At 39.7% G+C, this 23979-nt stretch overlaps 1 protein-coding gene across 5 annotated transcripts in view; it reads left to right on the top strand.

Moving 5' to 3' along the window:
* sbno2b (strawberry notch homolog 2b) overlaps positions 1 to 23979 on the top strand; it is a 60660-nt gene that overhangs the window by 29046 nt on the left and 7635 nt on the right. For 3 of the 5 annotated variants that reach the window (XM_063465927.1, XM_063465928.1, XM_063465932.1), the window contains 23 exons: positions 11299 to 11472; positions 12953 to 13039; positions 14015 to 14120; positions 14240 to 14400; positions 14493 to 14626; positions 15233 to 15323; positions 15453 to 15596; positions 15747 to 15864; positions 15955 to 16060; positions 16212 to 16365; positions 16473 to 16649; positions 16912 to 17009; positions 17596 to 17678; positions 17964 to 18146; positions 18339 to 18460; positions 18549 to 18680; positions 18836 to 18971; positions 20312 to 20424; positions 21968 to 22039; positions 22241 to 22349; positions 22454 to 22525; positions 22617 to 22760; positions 22859 to 22953. In XM_063465927.1, coding sequence (XP_063321997.1) covers positions 11299 to 11472; positions 12953 to 13039; positions 14015 to 14120; positions 14240 to 14400; positions 14493 to 14626; positions 15233 to 15323; positions 15453 to 15596; positions 15747 to 15864; positions 15955 to 16060; positions 16212 to 16365; positions 16473 to 16649; positions 16912 to 17009; positions 17596 to 17678; positions 17964 to 18146; positions 18339 to 18460; positions 18549 to 18680; positions 18836 to 18971; positions 20312 to 20424; positions 21968 to 22039; positions 22241 to 22349; positions 22454 to 22525; positions 22617 to 22760; positions 22859 to 22953 — 2811 coding nt within the window. The remainder of the gene's footprint in view (positions 1 to 11298; positions 11473 to 12952; positions 13040 to 14014; positions 14121 to 14239; positions 14401 to 14492; positions 14627 to 15232; positions 15324 to 15452; positions 15597 to 15746; positions 15865 to 15954; positions 16061 to 16211; positions 16366 to 16472; positions 16650 to 16911; positions 17010 to 17595; positions 17679 to 17963; positions 18147 to 18338; positions 18461 to 18548; positions 18681 to 18835; positions 18972 to 20311; positions 20425 to 21967; positions 22040 to 22240; positions 22350 to 22453; positions 22526 to 22616; positions 22761 to 22858; positions 22954 to 23979) is intronic. The other 2 variants (XM_063465929.1, XM_063465930.1) reach the window with 2 other exon arrangements.

Raw genomic sequence — 23979 nt, 5'->3', positions numbered from 1 at the left:
GCAGATAGGCTAATCTTTGAAAGACCCTGTGAGATTGAAAACACGCACTTTTAACAATCTCTGCTGTTTTTTCTTTTTTTCATAAAATCTCTTTAATGGTTTTAGAAGAAGCTCTCTTGATCGAAAACTATATCCTATTCTGTGCTGTTATATCTGAAAAAAGGTGTCCTGTCACCCACACCCTTCCCAGAAAGCTTATTTGACAACTTGTTGCATCTGCCTTTGTTAGCTTTTGTGTGTATTAATATTTACCTTATATTAATCAGCAGTTACTAAAAGAATAGTGACTGGCCTAAAAATGAATATTTCTAGATAAAGAGTCACAAAAAAAAGAGTATGAAGTAAGACAGCAAGCCAGGCAGGGAGTTGGCCTCTAAATATAATAATGATTAAATAGTGGCCGAGTCCCATTAAACATAGCAGTAAGCAGCAGGGTGTGAGGAGAGGCCAGGTCCAGAGCGCAATACTGTTTACACTACAAATGCGGTTGAGTTACACCATGTACAGTAAAATGGGCCCTACTGCCAGTAACTCTAGTCACTTACCAACAAAAGCATCATTTCCTGAAAGCTCCTCCCCTCCTCCCTCCCTCTTCTCCCCACCTCTCCCCTCCCCTCCTCCTCTGTTCTCACTCGCTCTCCAACCACCTTTTTGAGCTCAGAGGAACTAGTCCACAATCACTATGACTAAACCCCTTATGCAAATACCTGACAGTCCTGGTGAAGCAGGAAGTATGTTTTAGAGTTGCTTGTATCTCTGTTTGTGAGAGGTTGTAGGTGTGAGCTCATTGCCCACAGCAGATCTGTGGTAGAGGCAGATGTGTGCTCTGAACCATAGAGGAACTGTGAAGGGGCTAGTGAGAGTCCTGTGCTGGGTGGGAGCGCACCAGCTGTAAAGTGATTACCAACACTTTGACCAACACATGGAAGAGACTGTCCAGTTCAGGGATTCAAGGTGAAGCAGGAGCGTATGTGTGTGTGTATTTTACTCCCCCAAACTGCAGCTGTTGGATCCATGTCTCTCATGCAGTTCTGGACTAAATTTTATGCTCAGCTGGGAAAACCGCTACCAAAGGTACTGTTTGCATCTTGTTGTCATGTATTTTAAGTTGAATGAAGAGTGTTGATTTAAGCGCTCGCCGTTTTTATTTTCTAATGTCACGGTCAGCCCTTGAATACTATGAATAGATAAGTCTTGTGACTAACTGTAGGCTGTTATTGTGAAGAGTTTTTATTGTCCCTGTCATGGAACTTGATAACAGTTCGTTACCCAGCCATTGTTGTATTTTTAATTTCAACTTCCTTGAATTAATTTTATAAACGCTTCCTTTAAACACAGCGCTGAAGGAGACAGACCTATGTTGTTTCTTTTATTGCAGTACAGGATTTTTTATATGGGCTTGGCCTTCTTTGGATTTGATCTGTTTGTAAAGTAACTGTATTGAGACACTTCTGACAGCTGACAAATTAAGAGCTGTATTAAGATGTATTTTAAAAACTTCTTAAATTAGTTTGTGGTAACGCTTACAAACGCTGGTTTCCTGAGCAAGATTGAGATATGTCTCTGATTATGCCCCACACCAAGACTGAAATTGGTGTAGAGCACGAATATGATTAATTCTATTGAAAGAAAGAAGGTTACCTCATCTTTGTTCATTATATCTTTAAGATTTTTGCTTCCCTATTTAACTGTCTAATTATTAGAGTAAATGATTATGATTCAGTGAAAGATGGTCTGTTAGTTTTTAGGTCAGTTTATGAATTTATTTGCCCACAGACCAGTCTACCAGCCAATCATCTGCTGCACACGACCACAAACTCTGACAAATTATTACGTGCCACACTCCACGCTGTCTTCCACTAAGTGCTAGAACCTGATATCTTGTCAGGCTAAATGGCAGTCTTGCCAGTATTGTGGATGACTATTAAATTTGGCCATTGTTGTGCTGGACTGTAAATAGACCATTGTTATTTTTTGAATTATGATTCATTAGACTGCACGGTGTCGGTGAAAATGTGGCAAATATCCGTTTAATGACTTGATTGGGGCAAGGCTTGCTGAGCCCATTACCAGTGAATTTCTGATTAAGTCAGTTGACTAATCCCATGCCAGCATTTCTTCTTTCAGCAAAAAATTGAAAAACAGTCCAGTCATGAGTTCCAAGGAATTTACACATTTTAATCATATTAAAAAAGAGATACAAACGTCATGCATGGATATTATCAGTGCATGAAAAAATCTTAGGCACACAGTATTTAATCAGTTTCCTAACACAAAAGTCAGCTGCACATCTGCGCATTATTTGCTGTGATCATCCCTCCAAAACACAGTGACGATATAGAGAGTCAGAGTTTAGCATACTAAACTGTGGCCACCTGTTTGACCAAATTCAAACTTGAACGCATTGAGAAATCTGTAGTAAAAGTTTATCCAAACCTAGAACCTCTTGTTCTAGAGCTTGTTTCTTACTTAAGGTACTAATTACTGTTACTTTGCAAGACTGTGAACCTGTCATTTAAGGTGTTGTGTGCAGCAGGGAAGCCTCTCGGTGGGCACATGTTGTCAGTTTCCTGGTATTACGTTCAACCTCAAGTGTGACCCCAGGCGTGTACTTGACGGGAAGTGAATAAACAATGATGGTGAGATTAAGTGAGTGCTTCGGGGAGTGTGTGCGTGTGTGTGTGTGTGTGTGTGTGTGTGTGTGTGTGTGTGTGTGTGTGTGTGTGTGTGTGTGTGTGTGTGTGTGTGTGTGGGGAGGGGGGTACTGGGTCACTGATAAAAGAAGACAAAGGTTGGTTGCAAGATGTGCAGTTTTCTTAGGCTGCAGGTTGGTGCCTCGCTTCACATGCATGCTGTCTTTTTACCGGTATGTAGCAGTGCATAAATGGGTTTGATTGAAAGCAGCATTATATCGAAAAAAAATCACATTTCACTGCCAGTTATAATCGCAGTATTTTAGAGTGGTGCTAGGTGAACAGACAACTTAACCAGGGGACATTCAAGCTAATTATTTCTGGCTGGTAATGTTTCTACTACGACACAGGATACAAGATTCAAAAACTACGACAGCATACGGAAAGGAAGACAGCCGTTGGAACAACATGACTGTCTTTATAGTAATACTAAAATGAGAAAACTTAGCACATTATTTTTTAGAGTCCTAAAACTGTGTCGCCAAAATGAAGTTAATAGTATTTTTTATGAAACACAATTAAATAGAATAGACTAATGAACATGTATAGCTATTTTGTGATCATTCGTTCCATTCAAGAGCTTTTGCATTTCCCGGACCTTTTGCCTGTTACAGCAAGGCATAATTAAAAGTCCTCCGGTACAAACTTGAATAAAATACTATGTAATCAAACTTAATGTGAGAAACTTGTTTCAAACATATTTGGAAACTCTTTTAACTTTTTGTAAAATGCCCCAGTGGGGCATGCTTATTACGAGGCTAGTTTAGGATTTATTATCAGGTTATTGTATTATAGCAGCACTGTTATATCATAGGAAGGATTCGGTTTTTTGGCATTGTGGACCTGTCTACCCTTGATCTTGTCTGTTGGCTGTTATTGTCTGAACTAACAGTAAGTAAATCAGAAATGGTTAGGCGATGGCTGAGATACTCTTTTTACATGCTCAGGAAAATTGTTAGAATATGGTTGATATAGAAGTGCTGGGTCAGTTTCTTTTAAATAAATAAAGGGATTTGAACAGCACTAAACGTTTTTAATTGTTTTGGCTTCATGTAGGATGAAAATTGCTAAGGGTTTCTGTGTCCCTTACCAGATGTGTTAAGTGTGAAAGTGACATATTGGACATATTGTTTTATAGAAAGTTCTGATTTCGTTGGATAGTCAGGAGAAAAAATGCTTAAGTGTTGCAGGTGTTCCTTGATCAGGTACAAAATCAAAGTCAGTACCTTACAGGCTCATTGTGCATAAGGTACTCAACTGACAAAAGGTGTCAAAGTGTGGGTGTGTGTCATGTACAAGACGAGAGGAAGGTTATTTGAAGTACATTTTTGATTTCATACAGCTGCAGACTTCCTTTCTTCTTAAGAGAAAATCTTTTCCTAGACTGTGCTTTGAATATTAGCTTAGGCTATACTTTATAATACCAATAATATTTTACCTTCTAAAGCAGTAACTTACCATATGCATCTAGTATAGATTATTCCCCTATAACAAGTTTTAAAACAATTTTAAATACTCTCTATTTTGAATGTGACTGTTTCAAATCAGAGGATTTACCTCTGTTGCAAGTGCTTCGTGGTATGCTGTGTTGAAATTTCTGCATAACTGAGACGTCATCTTGCGTCAACACTCCCCTTACATCCACTTTTCTCAGCTCTGAGCACGCAGGCCCACATAGAACACAAAAACAGACACACAGTGTGATTGTGAGTGAGTCACTTTAATGTGCTTTTTTTCACCGGTTTTTGTTTTTTCTGTCTCACAAGCATGTTCAGAATCTTGTCTTGCTTTGAGTTGGATAGTGTTGTACAAAAGTTTCATTTCTTATCTATGAACCCTTACAATCAACGATGTAGCTCGCTGGTCCCATATTCGTGCTGCAGCATGACAGCAAGCCTAAGTATGTAGCCACGATCATGACGATCTGTCTTCAGTGACCTGAATAATAAGGAGTCCCTGCAGCATATTGTGTCCCCCATAGATCCCTGATCTCAACATTATAGAGTCCGTCTTAGACAAAGAGATAGTGGACTCTTAGACAGCTTAAATCTACAGAAGAATTGTTTAAAAATGTTTAGAAAATGTACTGAGAAGAGTAGGCTCTGTAAATACTATTGACCCCACCCCCGTTTCCCTATTTTTTTTTTTCGTTGACTACAATTTGCTTTGTGTCAGCTCACCCTCATGGCACCCATCTGTGGATGACTTCCTGTCTTCTCATTCTTATCTTTAACTACTTTGCCTTTACTTGATTTTATTGGAGAGATTTCGCAGGTCTTTCCTCCCCACTGCTGTCAGACTCCACAACAAAGACTTTAACTGATCAAACACACACATCCACAAATGTGCAATAACACTAAGTGCAATAATCTTTTCTGGCATCGTTGTATTTTTACTCAGTTGTATATAGCATTTTTATCTTATTGTATATTTTATTCTATTTTATTCTAGTGTATATAGTATTCTATTTTATTCTATTCTGTACAGTTGTGTACTGTATTTATTCTTATTTTATTTTATTCTAATTTTTGCTTCATAACTTTTGCACTGTCCACTTCCTGCTGTGACAAAACAAATTTCCCACGTGTGGGACTAATAAAGGTTATCTTATCTTATCTTATCTTATCTTATCTTGCTAGGAAAGTAATTAGTTTTTTAGATAGACTGATTTTGCTAAAATTTACCCCTTTTAGTTTCTAGTACCCAGCTCCATGTGAACTTTAGTCTCCCCTACAGGCAGAAGAACCGTCCAGCTGGGGACACTAGACACGGCATCCTTTTATTTTCCAGAACATGTGAAGACACTAAAAAATTCCAGGCTTGTAAGCAACAAGCTGGCTTTCTTGAGTCAGACTTTGCACAACATGAAGGCCTGCCTGTCAGGAGGTATTTGGACTGAATATGCCCCTTTGATTAGCATAGGTTAGTCTGGTGCAGACTAGACCAGACTGTCTGTGGGCTAAACAAGGAAACAATTGCTCTGACCTTTAACCTTTAAAAATGAATATAGGACGGAAATAGCTGATTACTAATCAGACTTATCACCTTAAAATAGAAAATGTACTTTCAGTTCTGTCAGAGAAAGTCGCCTGGGTCAGGTATTCTTTATTAGCACTGATTAATGAAATGTGGTCAAAGGTCGACTTCCACTTAGAGAGGATCCTGAGGAGAGCTCTTTGTGAGCTGTGAAGCTGCTGAACTTGTATGCTTTTTGTTGACAGTGGCTGACATTTAAAAGTGTTTGAATATATTTTCTTTGGTTGGGAGGTTGTGTGACTAAAGGGTCTTATAGACCAGAACAGATGTAAAACTTTCCATGTGTACGGAAATAAAGTGGCTTTTTGACAAATTGGCTCCTTGATCAAAGCTCTGTTTCTGGTTAAGCTGATTTATGTCTGCATGTCAAAAGACAGAACCTTCTGTCCACAAATTCATTTAATGCTAAAATCAAAGAAGCCCTTTCTCAACAGCAAGTTAATCAAAGAACTTGATTTTTTTTTTAAAGTCAGCATCAACCTTAAGCTGTATGGGGTCAAGGAAAAGGAAAAGCTTATAGCCGTGCTATTAAAGTCACAGTCCGGTAGATATGTCAGGGCCGTCTGACATGCAGACAGTTTGGCATAACATAATCCACAGAGAATGAGAGACACCAGTAGTGGCTTTTCAGTTACTGGCCCCAGACCCACATCTTAAGAAGGCACACAAACATCATCAGTCAGGTTCTGTTGACTGCATGGATAAGGTGAACAACTAACCCCAGTGAGATCAGTCTCGGGTTGTTTCAGTCAGCTGATCATAGGGGTGCTGTGGATTATATGAAAACTCTATCCCATCACTGCATCCACATAAACACACCACGGAATCTGACAGATAAGATTTCAGTACACCTACTTGGCTTGTTGACAGGGTCATGCTGGCTTACACAGTCATTTTACACTACTGACATTACCAAGAACTTGGCATTTTATTAGCTTTTACAACTATCAGTCTCCAGAGTGTGGTGTGACTCTCACACGTCTAACCCTCCCACTACTACTGTTACTAATATTGGTACACCAGTATTTTCATGATCTTAAAGCATTCTGTAGGATATTAAGACAGGGCTGAAAAGGGGCTGTGCTTAATCCAGAGACAGTTGAGCTTGAGCTACATCCATATCAATCAGTCATGTGTTGGATTATACAGACAATCTTCTTGCAGCTGAGTTTTTGCTGGAAAACAAAACTAAACATTGAAGAGATGCCCAAAGGGGCAGAGAGACAAAGTTGCCAGGGATGGGAAACAAGGGGGATGGACATTTAGAGCTTGGGATAGTGAATAAGCAGGAGATGACAGAAATGTAGGTTGTGTTCGTGAGGTTATTTGAGGTGTGCATGTGTGTTTGTGTACATGTGTGGGTGTGTAGGGTAAGTGGGAGGCCAGGGTGACTTGTTTCCTGGCCTTGGAAAATTTAGCCAAGCTGGCAGTGTGTAGGAGGGGAAAGCCCTGGGCCTGGCCTGGCTGAGGCTTCAGCGTGGCCTTGTATTGAGAGGTTATTGAGTTTAGCAGGACGTGGCCTGGGACAGTATACAGTAGCTCTTACGTTAAGGTTGTGTTTTGGTAGCGGGGTAAAGCTGTGGTACGTATTACATTACTAAATGCAGATGATTAATTTTTTTCAATAAATTACTGCTTTTACTAGCTTGAAATCGGTAATAATATTTCTCCTTTTTATTGCACTATTGTCGGGATATCAACTGTTGTCAGCACTTCCCACATGCCAAAGAAAACACCAGTGAAAAGAGACAGCTGACAACACCCTGTGTGTCACGGGAGGCATGTGGCTGTCCTTGGATAACATTAGACTTAGTAATGAAAACAACAACAAAACAGAGGAACTGACCATTCCAAACTAAACAGGAAAATAAACAAATAAAAATAGACACCTTGTGTAAAAACGGTTTACGATGTCATGACTGGAAATACTGGCAGCATCCTTTAAAATATTATTTTAATGATGTGTTTGAGAAGGGTTTGTGTCTGATAATCCTTAGTATTCCAAAAGGGCGTTTTCATTTAAAAGGAAGAGAAACATTTGTAAATTGATATGCTCATAAAGCTAAGTAAAAGACAGGGCTGCTAGAGTCCTCTGTATGACACTGCATGAGTTTATCATCAGGGCTAATTATTGTCAGTGTGGTCATTATATTAGAAACGGCTGTTCCTTCCTTCTGTCATGGCAACTGTAGTGTGTGTGTGTGTGTGTGTGTGTGTGTGTGTGTAGGACAGATAAATACTTCTCCTTACCGTAATATGTTGGCTAATATTTATTCTAGCCTAAATTTTGTTTTCAAATCTTACTATTATGGACTCACTGGGATTTTTTTGTAAGGGCAGGAGATTGTGTGAAACTGTTTAAGGTTACTCGTCATGCAATAAATGCATCAACTTTAGCAGGTTAGGGAAATAAAGAAGCTAAGCTGCTGGTGGGCGGTTTATGTTTAGAAGTGTATTTTTCCAGTTCTGATTCTTAGAGCTGATAACCACCATCTTCAACCACAAACACCAACTTCTACTGCTCTGCAGGCATCTCGTGTGCTGGAAAGGCTCTTTGAGGTTGTTTTTCAGTGCCATGTGCCTACATTAATCATCAACAGACAGATAACTGTTATTATCCAGATACTCAAGTACAATTTACTGCTGTGGATACATGATGTTCAGTGTCCGTGTTCATATGTGCCGGTAGCTTCCATACAAAGCTTCTCGTAGTAAGGTAATTGGGAGTCATTGTTGCAGGCATTTGGTCAAATGGATGCCTGCATGTGTTGAGGGTTTCAACTTTACTGTAAAGGGAGGATATAATACTGGCTTCACAATTCACAGCAGAGAAGAAGCTGAAGTGAAAGAGGAACATGTGAAAAGCAAAAAACAGGATGGTGGACAGATGATGTGAAAAAGCATGTGCATGGACTTTCACGTGTTTCGCTGTTGTACAGACAGTTTTTTCCCACCTATTCCATGAAATTAAAATAAAATATGTAATTTGGCCACACAATAACACACACACAGATATTTGTTTTATTGCGCAACAGATACAAAGAGTGCAAAGGAGAAAGTGTGAGGCAGGATTAGCAGTTATATGATTGTAAGGCTGTGAGCTGTGGAAGGAGCCAGATTACCATCAGAGCAGTTGGAATTCAAGCCTTATCTCTGCTTGGCAGGGCCCACTGTTAGGAGCAGTAGATGGAGTAGCCCTGGGTACGGGCCTGCCGGGGGACAAACACTGCTGCCTCTGTTACGCTCTGCTTAACAACTCGATTAGCATGGTTCTGAGGTTGGACATGTCTGGGTTAGCACCCACCAGACTGCCGCAGTTTTCTGTGATTCCTCTGTATCATTTTGGTTGTCTTAATATAACAACACTGCAATAGCAAAGCACATATTGTCACATGGTTTTACAAGATGCAGAAAACCGAGAAGTCTCATCATAATGTGGTGCTAAGCAATGAACAGCTGGCATACAAATCAGCCATTTTTGTAGAATAAATTAAATTAGCGCTTGTTTTCTTTTCAAGCTTGATTGAATTCATGGTGATGTGCAAAATAAGAATCGTTAAGGTTTTGAGAGTTTCATAACCCTAACCGGCTTTATGAGGAAAGCTAATATGACAGCTGTAGGTGTAACTCAGATTAGATTATATTTAGGGGGTTTTCTTTTGTGTTGTTTGTTCATCAGATCTGTATTTGTATCTAAACTCATCTTGTAATATTTTATCAAATTTGTGGTTAAGTGTGTTGTAAGAAAGACAGGCAATACTTAATCATTTTTTTGGTGAAATACGTGTGTCTGCGCTTATGCGTGTGTTTCCGCAATTATGCCTCAGTGGAACGATGCCTCTGGTGACACTGTGTCCTTTTTCCAAGCCGTGTTGTTTATTCATTTATCCCAAGTCAGAAGTGCACAGAATGGAGGGAGCAGGGAAGGGAATTAGGACACCGAATAGCATGAGGTAGAAAGTCACACAGTTGATAAAATAGAGAAACAAACTAGCAAACGGATACATGATATAAAAGTGATATAAAGTGACCAAGTTGCGTGTTTGGGAGTGGTAGTATAGGACACCCACTCTTATCTACAACTCTTTCTCCATACAAAAGCCAGTTGTTCCAGTCAGCTGTCCGTAGGCTAGAAGAACTTTGGAGAGTCTGATTGCAGAGCTCATGCCTGATCTTGCCCTCAGGAAGCGCACACATACACAAACATGAGGAGGAAAGGAAAGAGAAAGGAACAGGGAGGGAGCTGAAGAGCATAAAGTGAGCAGTAAACACTGATAAGCTTAGTGCACTTTACAATCCACAAACATCCACATAATAGGTTAATAAGTTGCTTTGTTTCTCTAATGTCACAAAGACAAAATACACAAATATGTATGTAAGCAAATGTGGGGCTGAGCCACTTTTTCTCTGTTTGCTGTTTATAGTCCTTCCTGTTCACCATTCCTACGTGATGTTGTCATGTTAACACTTTGAGCTCTACGTCTAGTCCTCTCATGCTTGTGAAACATTTTCTGTTGAACTGTGAGTAATGGCTAACAGACAGCCATGACAGAAGTTCCTGCAGCTTCTCAGTATTAATCAGTACCATCAGATTGTTAGGACTGAGTCAGCAGCTCAGCTAATGATTCTGCATGATTATGGACTTTTGTTCTTACTTTTGTTCTGTAAGCATAGTATTGTTCTTCCCACAAAGCCATCTTCAGTCCTTAGAGCTTATTGTGTTTTAACAGAGATCACTTGTGGCCATATTGTGGGTGGGGGGTATCAACATTTGGAGAAATGTTGAAATTTTCCCAAATTTCCAAATAAGCACGTTAGTCTCTTTGGGGAAGTATTCACGGTTGCCTCGTGGTCCCCTAGTGGGTGTATGGGGAACAGTGTGTTGTGGGAATCTCCACACATTGCCCAGAGTGTATTTATACACAGGCTCATTTATGGATGTCACAAAGAGATCACAAAGAGATTTCTCCTCTGTTGAGTTTCTTGTTGTCATTCAATTCCTATCTCTCCAAATACATGTTTATAAGTCTCAGGGGGCCTAGGGGTGCCTGTGAGGGGCTAGTTAAGGAACATGGCATGCTAATGGTTTGGAAACGATATGAATAGAGGCGCGACTGGAAGGCAGCCATAGCTGAAATGACAAACATACACACAAGCAGCCTTATTGTGCCTTCCCCTCACGTTCTACTTCACGTGCTCATTCTCACACATCTGTGTGTAATTATATTTTGTTTGGGCTACTCGTGTTACACCCAAATAAATGTAACTTGGCTAAAATCCAGAATGAATACGGCTCCTTTATTATCCAAACATCACTCCCATTCATCCTCATGCCACACCTTTTTTCTTTTGCTGTTTGGTATTGGTGCTGTGTCTGTTACATTTTTAAAAAAAAGCTTTTGTTGCGCTCCCTTTATGTTGCATAAAGCTCGATGGTGAGGGACCGTGTCTGGATGTGGGTATAAATATTGTTTCTTTATTTAGAGAGCTACTGAACTCTCTGCCCTAAATTTTGTCCCGTTTTAGAGTTTACCTTTAACACCTCGTCCCGTTTTTTCTTTGCCTGCAGGACCTGCCCTGCCTTGATGACATCTCCACAAACTCTCTGTTCTCCTCTCCGACTGACTCACTGTCGGAGTATGCTGATACCCAGTCCTTCATCAATGCAGAGAACCTGGACACAGTGCCCACAATCTGGGACGTCAGCACTAGTACCACCACACCAGCACAGAGCCAGCTAGAGGTCAGTAACAAGCACTTGCTCACATGTCATTACCAGAAAAACTGGTTACCACACCTTTACCTCTTACAGATAGAATATGCAACAGCCTTGTTTGCCTCAGCATACGTATGTCTTTACTGGGGGAAGTTGGCATCGAATAACAAACAGTAACTAAGGGTTATATTGTCCATTGTATCCCGTAAACACTAGTGCTTTCCTGCCTCACGACTGCGTCTGCAGCCTGGCGGTGAAGTGGTTAGCACTGTCACCTCCGGTTTCCTCCCACATTCCAAAGACATCCATGTGAGGTTAATTGGTGAGTCTAAATTGGCTGGAGCTGTGGATGTGAGATAGATAAAGCGCTGTTTTAATGGGTGAATGTGGCTTGTAGTGTAAAGTAGTGTGGAGCATGATATAATGTTGATTTAATGTTCCACTCTAAGTTGGAATTTTCATGTTGTGGCTGTGCACAAGTCCATTCTTATGAAGTATAAGCTGTGAATTAAAAACTTATAAGCAGCAGACACAGCTCTCATATAGTAACTGTGCAGCATATCTTTTGGTGCATATCTACTGTCTTTCTTATCTAATATCATTATCATCTTTCTGTGCTGTTAGCACACCATTTTACCACCTACCTAGCTACCAGTACATTTGTTAATGTGTAGTTTTTTGCGTTTTATTCATTGTACAGTGAAACCTTCAACTATGCACCGATGTGATGGTATTTAATCTCACATATTTAAGCTGTTAAACCTCTCAGCACGGGTGGAAATGACACAGTTATTTTATTCATATTGAATTCTTTTTACATATAGCAGGAGAGTCATTTGGTGCTGAGGTTGAACAATAGTTTTCCCAGTTGCTTTTACGGTTTACGCTTTTGCTGATTGCAATGACCAGTGTCTCGTCTTTTCATTCAGGAATTATGTTTGTATCCATTAGATAAAATTTGTTGTTGTTAAACATTTCTCTTTGGTCATTACATTTTTAACTGTTTTCTCTGTTGTAGACAAATTAGGGGTATGCATGCACTTTCATGCTCTCTAAATCAGTGTCCCGAGGAAAGCAACTTTGTTTTTAATAGTTGTTCCTCTAGCCTGCAGTTTCATTCCTGTTAAGCTCTCTTTGAATTAGATGGGTCCGTGGATATCTTTTTGATATGATCAGAGTACATTTATTTTCCCTGCTTTCTGAAAGCCTTTTTATTTTTTTCCTTTTCATTCTGCCCTCATTTCATCCATTATGTTTCCCAGACTATATTTCCCATGCCTTTATCTTCCTTTCGTTGTTGTTGTTGTCATTGCTGGCTTTTCACTGCCAGTCAAATAAAATGCATTTTGTTTAGTGCAGCTTTAGGAGAGTGCCCCATCGCTCTCGTGCACATGCATATAGACACAAATGCACAGGCAGATTACTCTCGTCTTTCTTTGCTTTAATCCTTCTTAGGCACAGTGTTTTATTTGAGTTTGTATTTCTTTATTTTATGTTTTTTTGACAGCAGAATGGCACCAGCAGGTTTCAAGGCTTGGCAAGTTTGGAGGATATATCTGCTATTATCAGCACCCCACCTTTAGGAGGATTCCAGGTAGTCACGTTAACCTCTCCAGTCTGATGTTAAAGTTAAACTCCTTGAGCTTACTGATCAGTAATCATATATGGGAATCATATATAAAATATAGATTATGTTTTAGGTCTTATTTGCAGCAGCTGCAACAGTACACTCAAAAAAATATGCCCAAAATCCTGTCTTGAAGTAATTTGATTTCCATGTAATTGTGTTATATGAGTTCAATGTAAAACACTAAATTTAATGGAATCTGGTCCAATTAAATTTAATTGATTGGTATATGTTTAGTTAATACCCAGCATATTTCCCTTGCTGATTCATTATTTGAATAAATAAACATTTGATTTTTATATATTTCAGTTGCATTTTATTCAAAATTACTGCTTCATGTTTAGGAGGGCAATTACGTTTTTTTGAGTGCATCTTTTAGATGTTTTACACTGAAAACATAACATGGCTCTCATCTTGGGGTCCCGTTGAATTTAGCAAAACTTTAATAAGATAAATTGTAATGCTCCTGCTTTTTGTGGCAAGTCTTACCATCTGTATTACCACGGGTGAGAAAAGCATGGTGGCATATTGTACATTCCACAAATGTACATTGCATAAAAAACAGAGATTACTTTGACAGGAAAAGAGGCATTGTAATATTCAGGTGACTGTCAAAAAGAGGTCCTCTCCATTTCCACCCTCTCTCTCTCTTTTGTCTGTAGTTGCTTGACTATGTTTTTCAAATCACCCAATTCAATCTCCTTTAATTGGCTTCATGCATTTTATTCACTTGTTATTTTGCTAATTTTCTTGTTAATATTCCTTCTTAAGGAACTTTTCCGGTGTGCATTATCTTCATACTAACTGCTCACCTACTTCTAAATTTCAGCAGTTTTCTCTCTCCTAACTTCTCTTCACCTAAGCTGAAACAACAAAATATTATTCCCAAATGCAACGCTTGCTGTTGTGATTACATTACTGAAGTCTCTGTGGTGCTTCCAGCCTCAGACAACCCAGGCAGCAACAGAAGAGGAAGAGGAGGCTGAGGAAGAAGAAGCAGAGGAACTGGGACATGTAGACACATACGCTGAGTACAAACCTTCCAAATGTAGGCCACTTGAATGAACTTCAACATCAGTTCACCCATTAATTCGTCTGCCTTTTTTCCCCCTAATACAACATGACACTCAGTTTATGGTTAACATGTTTTTTTCCCCTTCTCTTCAGCCACTATAGGAATTTCTCATCCTGACATAGTGGTGGAAACAAACACTCTATCCAGTGTCCCTCCTCCTGACATCACATACACTCTGTCCATCCCCGAGTCAACTATTAAAAATGGTCTGCTGTCTGCTCTGCAGCTAGAGGCTATCATATACGCCTGCCAGGTACACATACCAGCACACAATACATGAAGCACTTTTAATGGTGTGACTCTGGAGGCATATTGATCATGCATTCGTTCCTTATGCACCCTCAGCAACATGAAGTGATCCTCCAGAACAAGCAAAGGGCAGGCTTCCTGATCGGAGATGGGGCAGGGGTCGGAAAGGGACGCACTGTGGCAGGAATCATCCTGGAGAACTACCTTAAGGGAAGAAAAAAAGCACTATGGTAAGAGTGATAAACATGCTGTAAGAGATGGGCCAGTAAGAGGCCTCTCTGCATAGTCTGCCGTTTTAATTAAAGCACTCTTAGCAATTTTCAGACAACGGAAAGACTACGTGAGTTATTTGGTGACCTTTTTTGACTTCTTCATTACACAATCACATGAACAGTTTTGGTAAAGTCATAGGGCATTTGAAATCGGCCTACGGAAAATATTTATAATGTGAGCTTGATGTAATTTCAAAACTATATAAGGGAGTTCAGAAGGTTAAACTGGAGACAGAAATTACTTTCATTTGGATTCCTAGATTCAGTTTCTACCAATATTAAGACCAAACATCTCCTTTTATCAGCTTCTAGAAAAGCAATTGCAAAGTAGGATTTGTATGAAACTAGAGAATGTAAAGAGTCACCTGTTCCATGAGGCCTGAAAAGGTTAGAGTCAAGAAAAACACTTCTGAGGAGAAAAAAGGACATGACTAAAATAGATAGAGGGCTATGATTTAATAAATAGATAGATTTTCTGATTGGGATTTTTGTCCACCTGCATGATATATCCTGTAGATTTACTTTATGTCAAAGTCGGCTAATTTTCCCTGTCTTTTCCCTCAGGTTCAGCATATCCAATGACCTGAAATTTGATGCAGAGAGAGATCTCAAAGACATAGATGCACCGACTATTCCTGTGCATGCTTTAAACAAGGTGAGTTCAGGTGGAATTTGTGGGTCGAACTGAGAAAATTAGAACAGTTGTTATGTGTGCATGAGCGCAATCGGTGAAATAGAGCAAAGCACTATTGTGACTTGTTTAATGTTTGTTCTGTTCTAACAGATAAAGTACGGTGACACAGCTACCTCAGAAGGAGTCTTGTTTGCAACTTACTCTGCACTGATTGGAGAAAGCCAAGCAGGAGGGCAGCTTCGGACGAGGATCAAACAGATCCTGGATTGGTGCAAACCAGAATTTGATGGAGTTGTATCCTTTAATTTTAATGCCATATTCTTTGTCAATCTAACATAAGCTGTCCTTCGATATGTTGTTCCACATGATTTTCTGACTTAATTTGAACAACCACACATTCAGCAGTGGTTTTTGGTATTTTTTGTCCTTGACTTTGAAATATAGATTATTTTTGATGAATGCCACAAAGCCAAGAATGCCACATCTACAAAGATGGGCAAAGCAGTTCTTGACCTGCAAAGCAAGCTGCCGCATGCCAGGGTGGTGTATGCCAGTGCCACAGGTAAACTAACACACAAATAAACATTCTCGGGCAGGAGAAAAAATACAATAGTAGACTTTAAATCATCGATTTCTGTCATGTCTGTTCCAGGTGCCTCTGAGCCAAAGAACATGATTTATATGAGCCGACTTGGAATTTGGGGTGAGGGCACACCCTTCCGAACCTTTGATGACTTCCTGCATTCCATTGAGAAGAGGTTTGTAGGATGAATTTCAATCTGAAGTATTTATGTTTTTCAATCATGTGGATCTGTATCTTCAAATTACTGGAACATTCCTTACAGTCAGATTGTGGGAACGGCTGTTGACCAATGATTAAGTTATGTTGAATAATTTATTTGTGTACAGAGGTGTCGGGGCCATGGAGATTGTGGCCATGGACATGAAAGTGAGTGGGATGTACATTGCCAGACAGCTGAGCTTCTCTGGGGTGTCTTTCCGCATTGAAGAGATCGGGCTGGACAGTGACTTCAAAGAGGTCTATAATAAAGCTGCCAAACTGGTGAGGAAATTCAGTGACTGCATCTGCTGTATTTATATGTTCTTATCTTATTTGAGAAAACTGACAAAAATTTAAACTGAGAATTCGCGTCTGGAATCTGTTTCTAGTGGGCCGAGGCGTTGAAAACGTTCATGCAGGCAGCTGATGAGCTGGGCATGGTCAGCAGGAAGTCTCTTTGGGGGCAGTTCTGGTCGTCTCACCAGCGATTCTTCAAATATCTCTGTATCGCTGCCAAGGTCCGCTCCTTGGTGGAGCTGGCCCAGAAAGAGCTGGAGGCTGGAAAGGTGAGCATAGCACACTGTTGAACTTTGAGTGCATAGACTGTATACGTAAGAGTGCTAATTTGAAACATAGTTTTGGCAGTTGTGTGGGGGGTTTCAGTTCCCTGTGAACAAGCTGGTTTGATTTTGCTTTAGTTGTTCAGGAATTCCACATGGATTTTTGTAATATTTTCCATGGTGATTAGCAGAAGTGAGTCCTAGTAGAAGTTTACTTTAGGTAACACCGCTGGGTCATTGATGTGCGTTTGTGTGTTCTCCACTGCAGTGCATCGTTATTGGACTCCAGTCTACCGGAGAATCACGCACCAGAGAAGTCTTGGATGAAAATGACGGGCATCTGGACAGATTTGTTTCCGCAGCTGAGTAAGCAAGTATTTTGTCTATTCGCTTCTGTGTTTCTGTGGTGATGGCTACATATGAAAAAAAAGACTGCCTGTATCTGAGTTGCAGCTCTTTTAAAACTGAATGCCGAGCCATAGGTGATAACTTTGACACTATTTGAAAGAGTGATTTTCTGCTTGCTGAAAACTATAGTCACAGGTGTCTTCTGTTTCGTTTTCTTGATACACCAAGCTGTCAAATAACAAGAAAGTTTCGAGAAGGAATGTGTCATGAGTACATATAGTCATACAGTTAAAAGTATTCAGGTCATTCTTCCCCAGTCAAAGCAGAGAGCCTTTTATTAGCTGCTAATTGACCAATGACTCATTTGTGAAAAAGAAGAAAAGGAAGTTATAAGGACTTGAACTTGGTTGACCTTAGGTCTGTCGCAGTAGACATGCCTTAAAGTCTGAGTGTATACGTTTTCATCTGCCTATCAATACCTGGCACTCATAATTAGGCCAGATCAGGAATACTTGGAATGTCTAATTGCAGCAACAGCCCTTCTGTGTTGTGGTTGCTTTGCTGTCAGTTTTAAAGTCTGTTTTTCTGCTCTTCTTTGCTCCAGGGGAGTATTCCAGTCTCTTGTAACAAAGCATTTCCCTTCAGAGAAGCAAACCAGGGAAAAAGCTCCGAGTAACAAGAGAAAACGTAAGTGAATATGAAGATTTAATACAACACTGTAGGATGTTCACCCCTAAATGCTGTCTTTTACAATTATTTCATGTACCAAGTGTTCAGTGGACATTTCTATAGTTTGTGTAGCAGTAAAATTGCTCATTTTATGTATTTATAAGTGTATTTGGTGTATTTGACCTAGCAGCTGGCACTATTTATTCTCAGTTAAAGACATATTTTTTAATCCTATGTCTATTTCTGGCCTCTTTTGTGTCGCTTTTGCTAACTCCAATATCATGCGGTTTAACTAACAATCAGGGAAACCCAGAGGTCGCCAGCCCAAAGTACCCAAGCACAGTATGGACAACACCGGTGTGATCAACATCACCGATGACAGCAGTAGTGACTCCGATGGCATAGACACAGACTCCAACTCTTCACCAGACTCCCTGCTAGATAATGACGATGTCATCTTTGTGAACCAGACTAGCTACCAGACAGGTAGGCACCATTTCTTTTTTTGTCCTTCAGCTTGTGTTGTCAGTAACAGTGATACACTGGAAGGTGCTTGTCAGTCAAACAGATGCACATCTACTTGATAGCTGCCACTGTAGCCTCACATACCCTGCTATTTTTATAACTCAACCAGCAAGGGTTATATTGTTAATATCTTCCTCTGATTTGTATTTGCAGCCAGAATAGAGGAAATGAAGCAGGACCTCCTCAACAAAATAGCAGAACTGGGAAAAGAACTACCTCTCAACACATTGGATGAGCTCATTGACAAGTTTGGTGGACCAGATAAAGTCTCTGAGGTATGACCCTCAACTACAAGCTAACCAGCAGCATCACCTGTCACCCTGACATGTGCAGCTAATGTATATTAACCCCTTTTCTCTCCAGATGACTGGTCGTAAGGGTCGTGTGGTGCGACGGCCTGACGGCACCGTGCGTTATGAGTCACGAGCTGAGCAAGGGCTTACGATTGACCACATTAATCTCAAGGAGAAAGATCGCTTCATGAGTGGAGAGAAGGTTAGATATTTTACAGTACAAAAAAATAAAAAATGAATCACTGTTTTCATGACTTGAAGGGCTTCAGATCAGAGTTCACAAAACAGTGAAATGCTTTAAAAACATTGTTCAATAAGACCTTTCTCCACCAATAAACAAAAACCTGTTTCCTGTAGTTGGTGGCCATCATCTCAGAAGCAGCGAGCTCTGGGATTTCCCTGCAGGCAGACAAGAGAGTGAAAAACCAGAGACGCAGGGTTCACATGACCCTGGAGCTGCCTTGGAGTGCAGACAGGGCTATTCAGCAGTTCGGTAAGTCAGGAAATGTAATCTAACAAAGAGCCTTTAAAAGTTAAAGAGGAGTACATGATTAGAAATAAAATAAAAGGGCATTGTTTGTGTTATTAACTTACATAAGGATGTCGGGAACCTTTTTTAGACTGAATTTTTGACCTGTCAGTATAGTCTGTCTGGTTAAGTTTGTGTCAGACTTCACATAATGGTTTGAATAAAGTTTTTCATCAGTGGTTAACTTTGCCAATGACATAAGTTGTTTTTTTTGAGTGATGTAACCAGTTAAAGGCTGGAAGGCACACTGGACTTTTTTTTCTCTTCATCGTAGTTACATCAGCTTTCTATTCCTTACTTCCTTTTAAATTTACCCCTGTGACAAGCAGCAGCATTGAGGTGAAAGGTTGAAAGAGCTTTAGAAGAAAGAGAAGAAATGTGAAGAAGTGTTTTATCTGTTATTTTCATATTGTGATATTCAAATTGAGACAAATGTCTCGCTGAAGGTTTGTTGGTAGATAGAAGCTGTGGTTTCTTTCAGTTACTCTACTTGTGTGGGCTGAACATTTGACCTTTAAAGGTGTTACAGCTGCGAATCTATTTGTAATTAATACCACAAACCCGATCAGTATTTGATTTTTTTATATATGTACATGCCATAACAGAGCACTAAACTAAATAATGTCATTAATTTTCTGCTTAAACCACGTCAGTGATTCTTCAGGCGGACTAAGTTTCTCATACCGAGAAGCTTAGTCTGACACTTACATATACACACACACACATACTGTACAAACACAGACTTGCTTATTTCCTCATAAGAGGTTCTATGGAAGTTGAAGGGACTTCCTTAGAACAATCTTGTGTAAAGAGTTTTTGTTTTCATTTTTAAGTGGGAGGATCTGAGTGTCAAGATCAGATTTCAGTCATATGACTGGAGATCTTATCATGGCACCAGAAATGTCCTCTTCATACTTTTCAGTTTCTAATTTATTGTTTCTGATTGCACCTCACTAGTGTACTGTGCTAACGTGTAACTTGTGTGTCTGTTATTTTATTTACATTTATGGGTGTTTCATAGTTGAGAATGGCACAGCCTGTAACATAAAAATGAGCTGCTGTAAACCAAATGTCATCACAAAAATGTACAATACCTGATTTCTCCTACACATTGCAACATATCTTGCCTGTTTTATTTATCTGTACAAAGGTTTTACAGGATGTCCATTAGCAGTACAACGCTTATCTGTAAAGTTAAAGATTTCAGATTGAAGGATTTAACAGTCAGACAGTAGTCTTAATATCTTTAAATGTTTTGCATATACAAAAAATGTCTTATTGCTATTTTATTCTCATCGTTCCAGGTCGAACTCATCGGTCCAATCAGGTGACAGCCCCTGAGTACATCTTTCTCATCTCAGAGTTGGCTGGGGAGAGACGTTTTGCCTCCATTGTGGCTAAGAGACTAGAGAGTCTGGTAAATATCAACAGTCTTTCAGTTGTGTGTGGGTTGGTGTTGCATTTGCTGTTGTTATTTTGCACAATTATCTTGAAGTCTCTCTCAGGGGGAAATAGCTGTTTATATGTTGTTGTCTTATGGAGTGTGAGAAGAACTGTTTCAGTGTAAACAGAGACGATCTGAGTTATGTGTTTATCGATCGGAGTGCTCCGGGCTGTTCGTGACTCCGCCGTTCATTTCTTAAACCTGCCCTCACCCTCTGTCCTTCCTGTTGTGTGGGATATTCCCTAGTCTTAAAGCGCTCCATAGTCTTCTTTATTGTTGGTTCCCTTGATGTTATATCAACTTTTCTCCACAAACCTCAAGAGATTCTGGGTCTTTCCCTTCTCCAGCTCAGTAACGGAAAACTGAACAAGCAGAAAAAGCAAAAAGAGGTTGTCTGGATCATTTATAAGTGTAGCTATTTTCCGTAATTATCGATGCATTTCTGCACTAGCAGCCATTTATTTCCATAGTGACACAGCATGACGGTTCTTTTGGGAAAAGGGCAGAGAGGGTGCAAGGGGATGGCGGTTACAGGAAGTCATTCCTGCATTTGCCAGCTATGTGTGGTAAATCTGTATCAAGAATATGTCACGTGGTCTGCCTGCCTGCCTGCCTGCTTGAACTTGATACAACTCCAGTGCACACATTTCAGTCGAACTGAACAGCTGAACACCTTTGCAACAGTCTGACTCCAGATCAGCAGTCAAATCATATTTGGCTAAAACATTCATTTGTTTTGGTATCTTAAGGTTTTTGTCTGTGTGAGCAGAGCTAGCAGCTGGCTTTAAGGCTGATCCACTGTTGACTTTGTCTAAATTTTCTGTTAACTTTGTTGCCTACTTCCATCACACGTTGGACTCATTGCACACTCGGTCTCTTTGCAAAATGTTGTTTGAAGATTAACTGAACCACAATATCATGTCAGCACGTAGCACATAGAAAACGTTTGTTTTCACACCTGAACCTCGTGGGTTTCCTTTGACACGTTTGGGCCAAGAGCAGGCTCTGCATCCTCATGCATTTACACTAGTGTGTGTGTGTGTCCTTGTTTCAGTGTTTTTGGGGTTTGTTTGGGTATTTTTTTCCATGTTGTATGCTCCACACCCATCACTGGTGCATTGTAGAATTGCATCACCTTTTAACTATATATTAACTGAATTGATGGATATGTCAGATAAGCAACAACTGGGTATTTTTATAGTTTGTTTTATTTTTTCAAATTTTTCAAGTTACTACAACAGCTGAGCTTTGAAATCAGACATTTTTGGCTTAAAAGACTACAAATCCAGAGTAAATTGAAATTGCAAGGCATTATTTTCCAATATTATTTCTGCACAGTAGAATTGCACTAAGTAGTGAAGCCAGATTTCATTTCTTCCTCTGACAGTTTCACACCAGCAGCACTGACTCTGGTTCTGTTAGTGTGACTGCTGATGATGTAAATGTAATATTTTAATAATAGTAATAATAGTGATATTGATTTGATATTGATTACTGTTTGTAATCCACTGTGCAGGGTGCATTAACCCATGGAGACAGAAGAGCCACAGAATCCAGAGACCTGAGCAGATACAACTTTGAGAACAAGGTATGCAAACCTAAGAAGCTTTTAAAATTGTACCCAACCTTTGAATCTAAAATGTTTTGTGCTCTTAATTTAAGGTGCATTGAGTTTGTCTTGCTTTTAGCATTTTATAGCATATTTTATGTAAACACTTAATCTGCAGTGCTGAAAAAGCCTTATGAGATCATCTGTCTTTACTAATTTCACCTTACTTCTTTTTTGCAGTACGGTACCAAGGCTCTGGATAAAATTACCAAAGCAATTCTTGGCTTCATAGATAACAAGGTGCCCCCTCCCAAAGGCTACCCAGGGGGTGATGCCATGTTCTTCAGAGGTATGTTCATATTTTGGTTCAGTGTAAGCAGAGAATATCATCAGCAAATGAAAGTTTAGTGCAGCTGTAGAAAAACTGTTCTGATTTTTGTTTTTCACTTCCAGACATGAAAGCTGGAATGGTTGATGTTGGGATTTTATGTAAGGAGCCCCGCATTGGAAACAACAATGAGAAAGGTAGAGTATACGGACAGATTTCTTTCTCTGCATTTGGTATTTGAGATGAATAACATAATTTGTCAGTCAATTGCTTGTTTGTTTTTCTCAGACTGCAGCATTACAAAGTTCCTAAATCGCATTCTGGGTCTGGAGGTCCACAAACAGAACCATCTCTTCCAATACTTCACTGACAACTTTGACTATCTCATTGAGAAGGATAAAAAGGAGGGCAAATATGACATGGGAATCCTAGGTATGGAGATCAAGTGTAACTCTAAAATAGAAGGATGTCAATGCATTCATTCAGCAGCTGCAAATGTTCATCACTTTCTTCTACTCTGTCCCTGACAGACCTTGCCCCAGGTAACGATGAGATTTATGAGGAGACACAGGAAACTTTCTTGACAGCTGGAAATCCTCAGGATGGCCAGGTTGTTCTGTATAAGGTAGGCTTGCATAACTTGATCTCAGGTCTATAAGTATACATTTCTTTGGAATAGAGCATATGCAATGTTAAATGTACTGATGACAGTGAAGTTACATACAGCAGGATTAGAAAAGTATTTACTTCCTGCAGATAACCGATGCCACAGCAGTACAGTGGCTTATTTGTGAACGGCCAGGCAGAAGTGTTGTTTGATATGGCATTATCAGTAACATATTCAAAACAGTGATGTGCGTGCAATATTTGCAAAGTAACAGCAAACTATATAAAACATGTAAACTATGACTACACAGGAGAAGGCAAAGGCCTAGCTATGTAATATATATTAGGCCTATGTTAGGTACTGTTGCCCACAATGGCAATGCTATGCTATGCTACTTATCTTTTTCATGTTCTTGCAATTTAATGATAATTTATTGTATGTATTAATATCAAAGTTTCACCCATAGAGCACCAGACCTTACAATTTTTCAAATAATATTATTAAATTGCAAACACAGATTACATTATAAATATCACTGAGTAATAATAATAATAATAATAATGGATTGCATTTATATAGCGCTTTTCGAGACCCTCAAAGCGCTTTACAATTCCACTATTCATTCACTCTCACATTCACACACTGGTAGAGGCAAGCTACAGTTGTAGCCACAGCTGCCCTGGGGCAGACTGACAGAGTGTCAGTTCATTTAGATTTTTTTGACAATACTTGAACGGGTACTTCAATTAAATAAGTTCCTCATAACGTGCAGTCCTCCAGGTAACTCAAGCAGCTACCTCTGTAGTTAAGAGCTTGGATTGATGTCATAGTGCCAGCGGTAAGACTGTGATCACACAGGTTTGGCCCTGGAGCTATGGAGCCTATGTAGATACTAGCAGGTGGAACAGGATAATTACTGGTATCCTCTGCTTTTAGCTTTTGGCTGCAGGCTAACCTACAGTTGACGTTTCAAAGTTGGCAGCCACTCAGGACTCCTGCACAAGAGGACCAGTTTACCCAGTATAGAGGGCGTATTTCATACAT

The sequence above is a fragment of the Pelmatolapia mariae genome, linkage group LG23 (genome assembly GCF_036321145.2).
Source record: "Pelmatolapia mariae isolate MD_Pm_ZW linkage group LG23, Pm_UMD_F_2, whole genome shotgun sequence".
NCBI lineage: Eukaryota > Metazoa > Chordata > Actinopteri > Cichliformes > Cichlidae > Pelmatolapia > Pelmatolapia mariae.
This window is presented reverse-complemented; position numbering and strand designations above follow the sequence as displayed.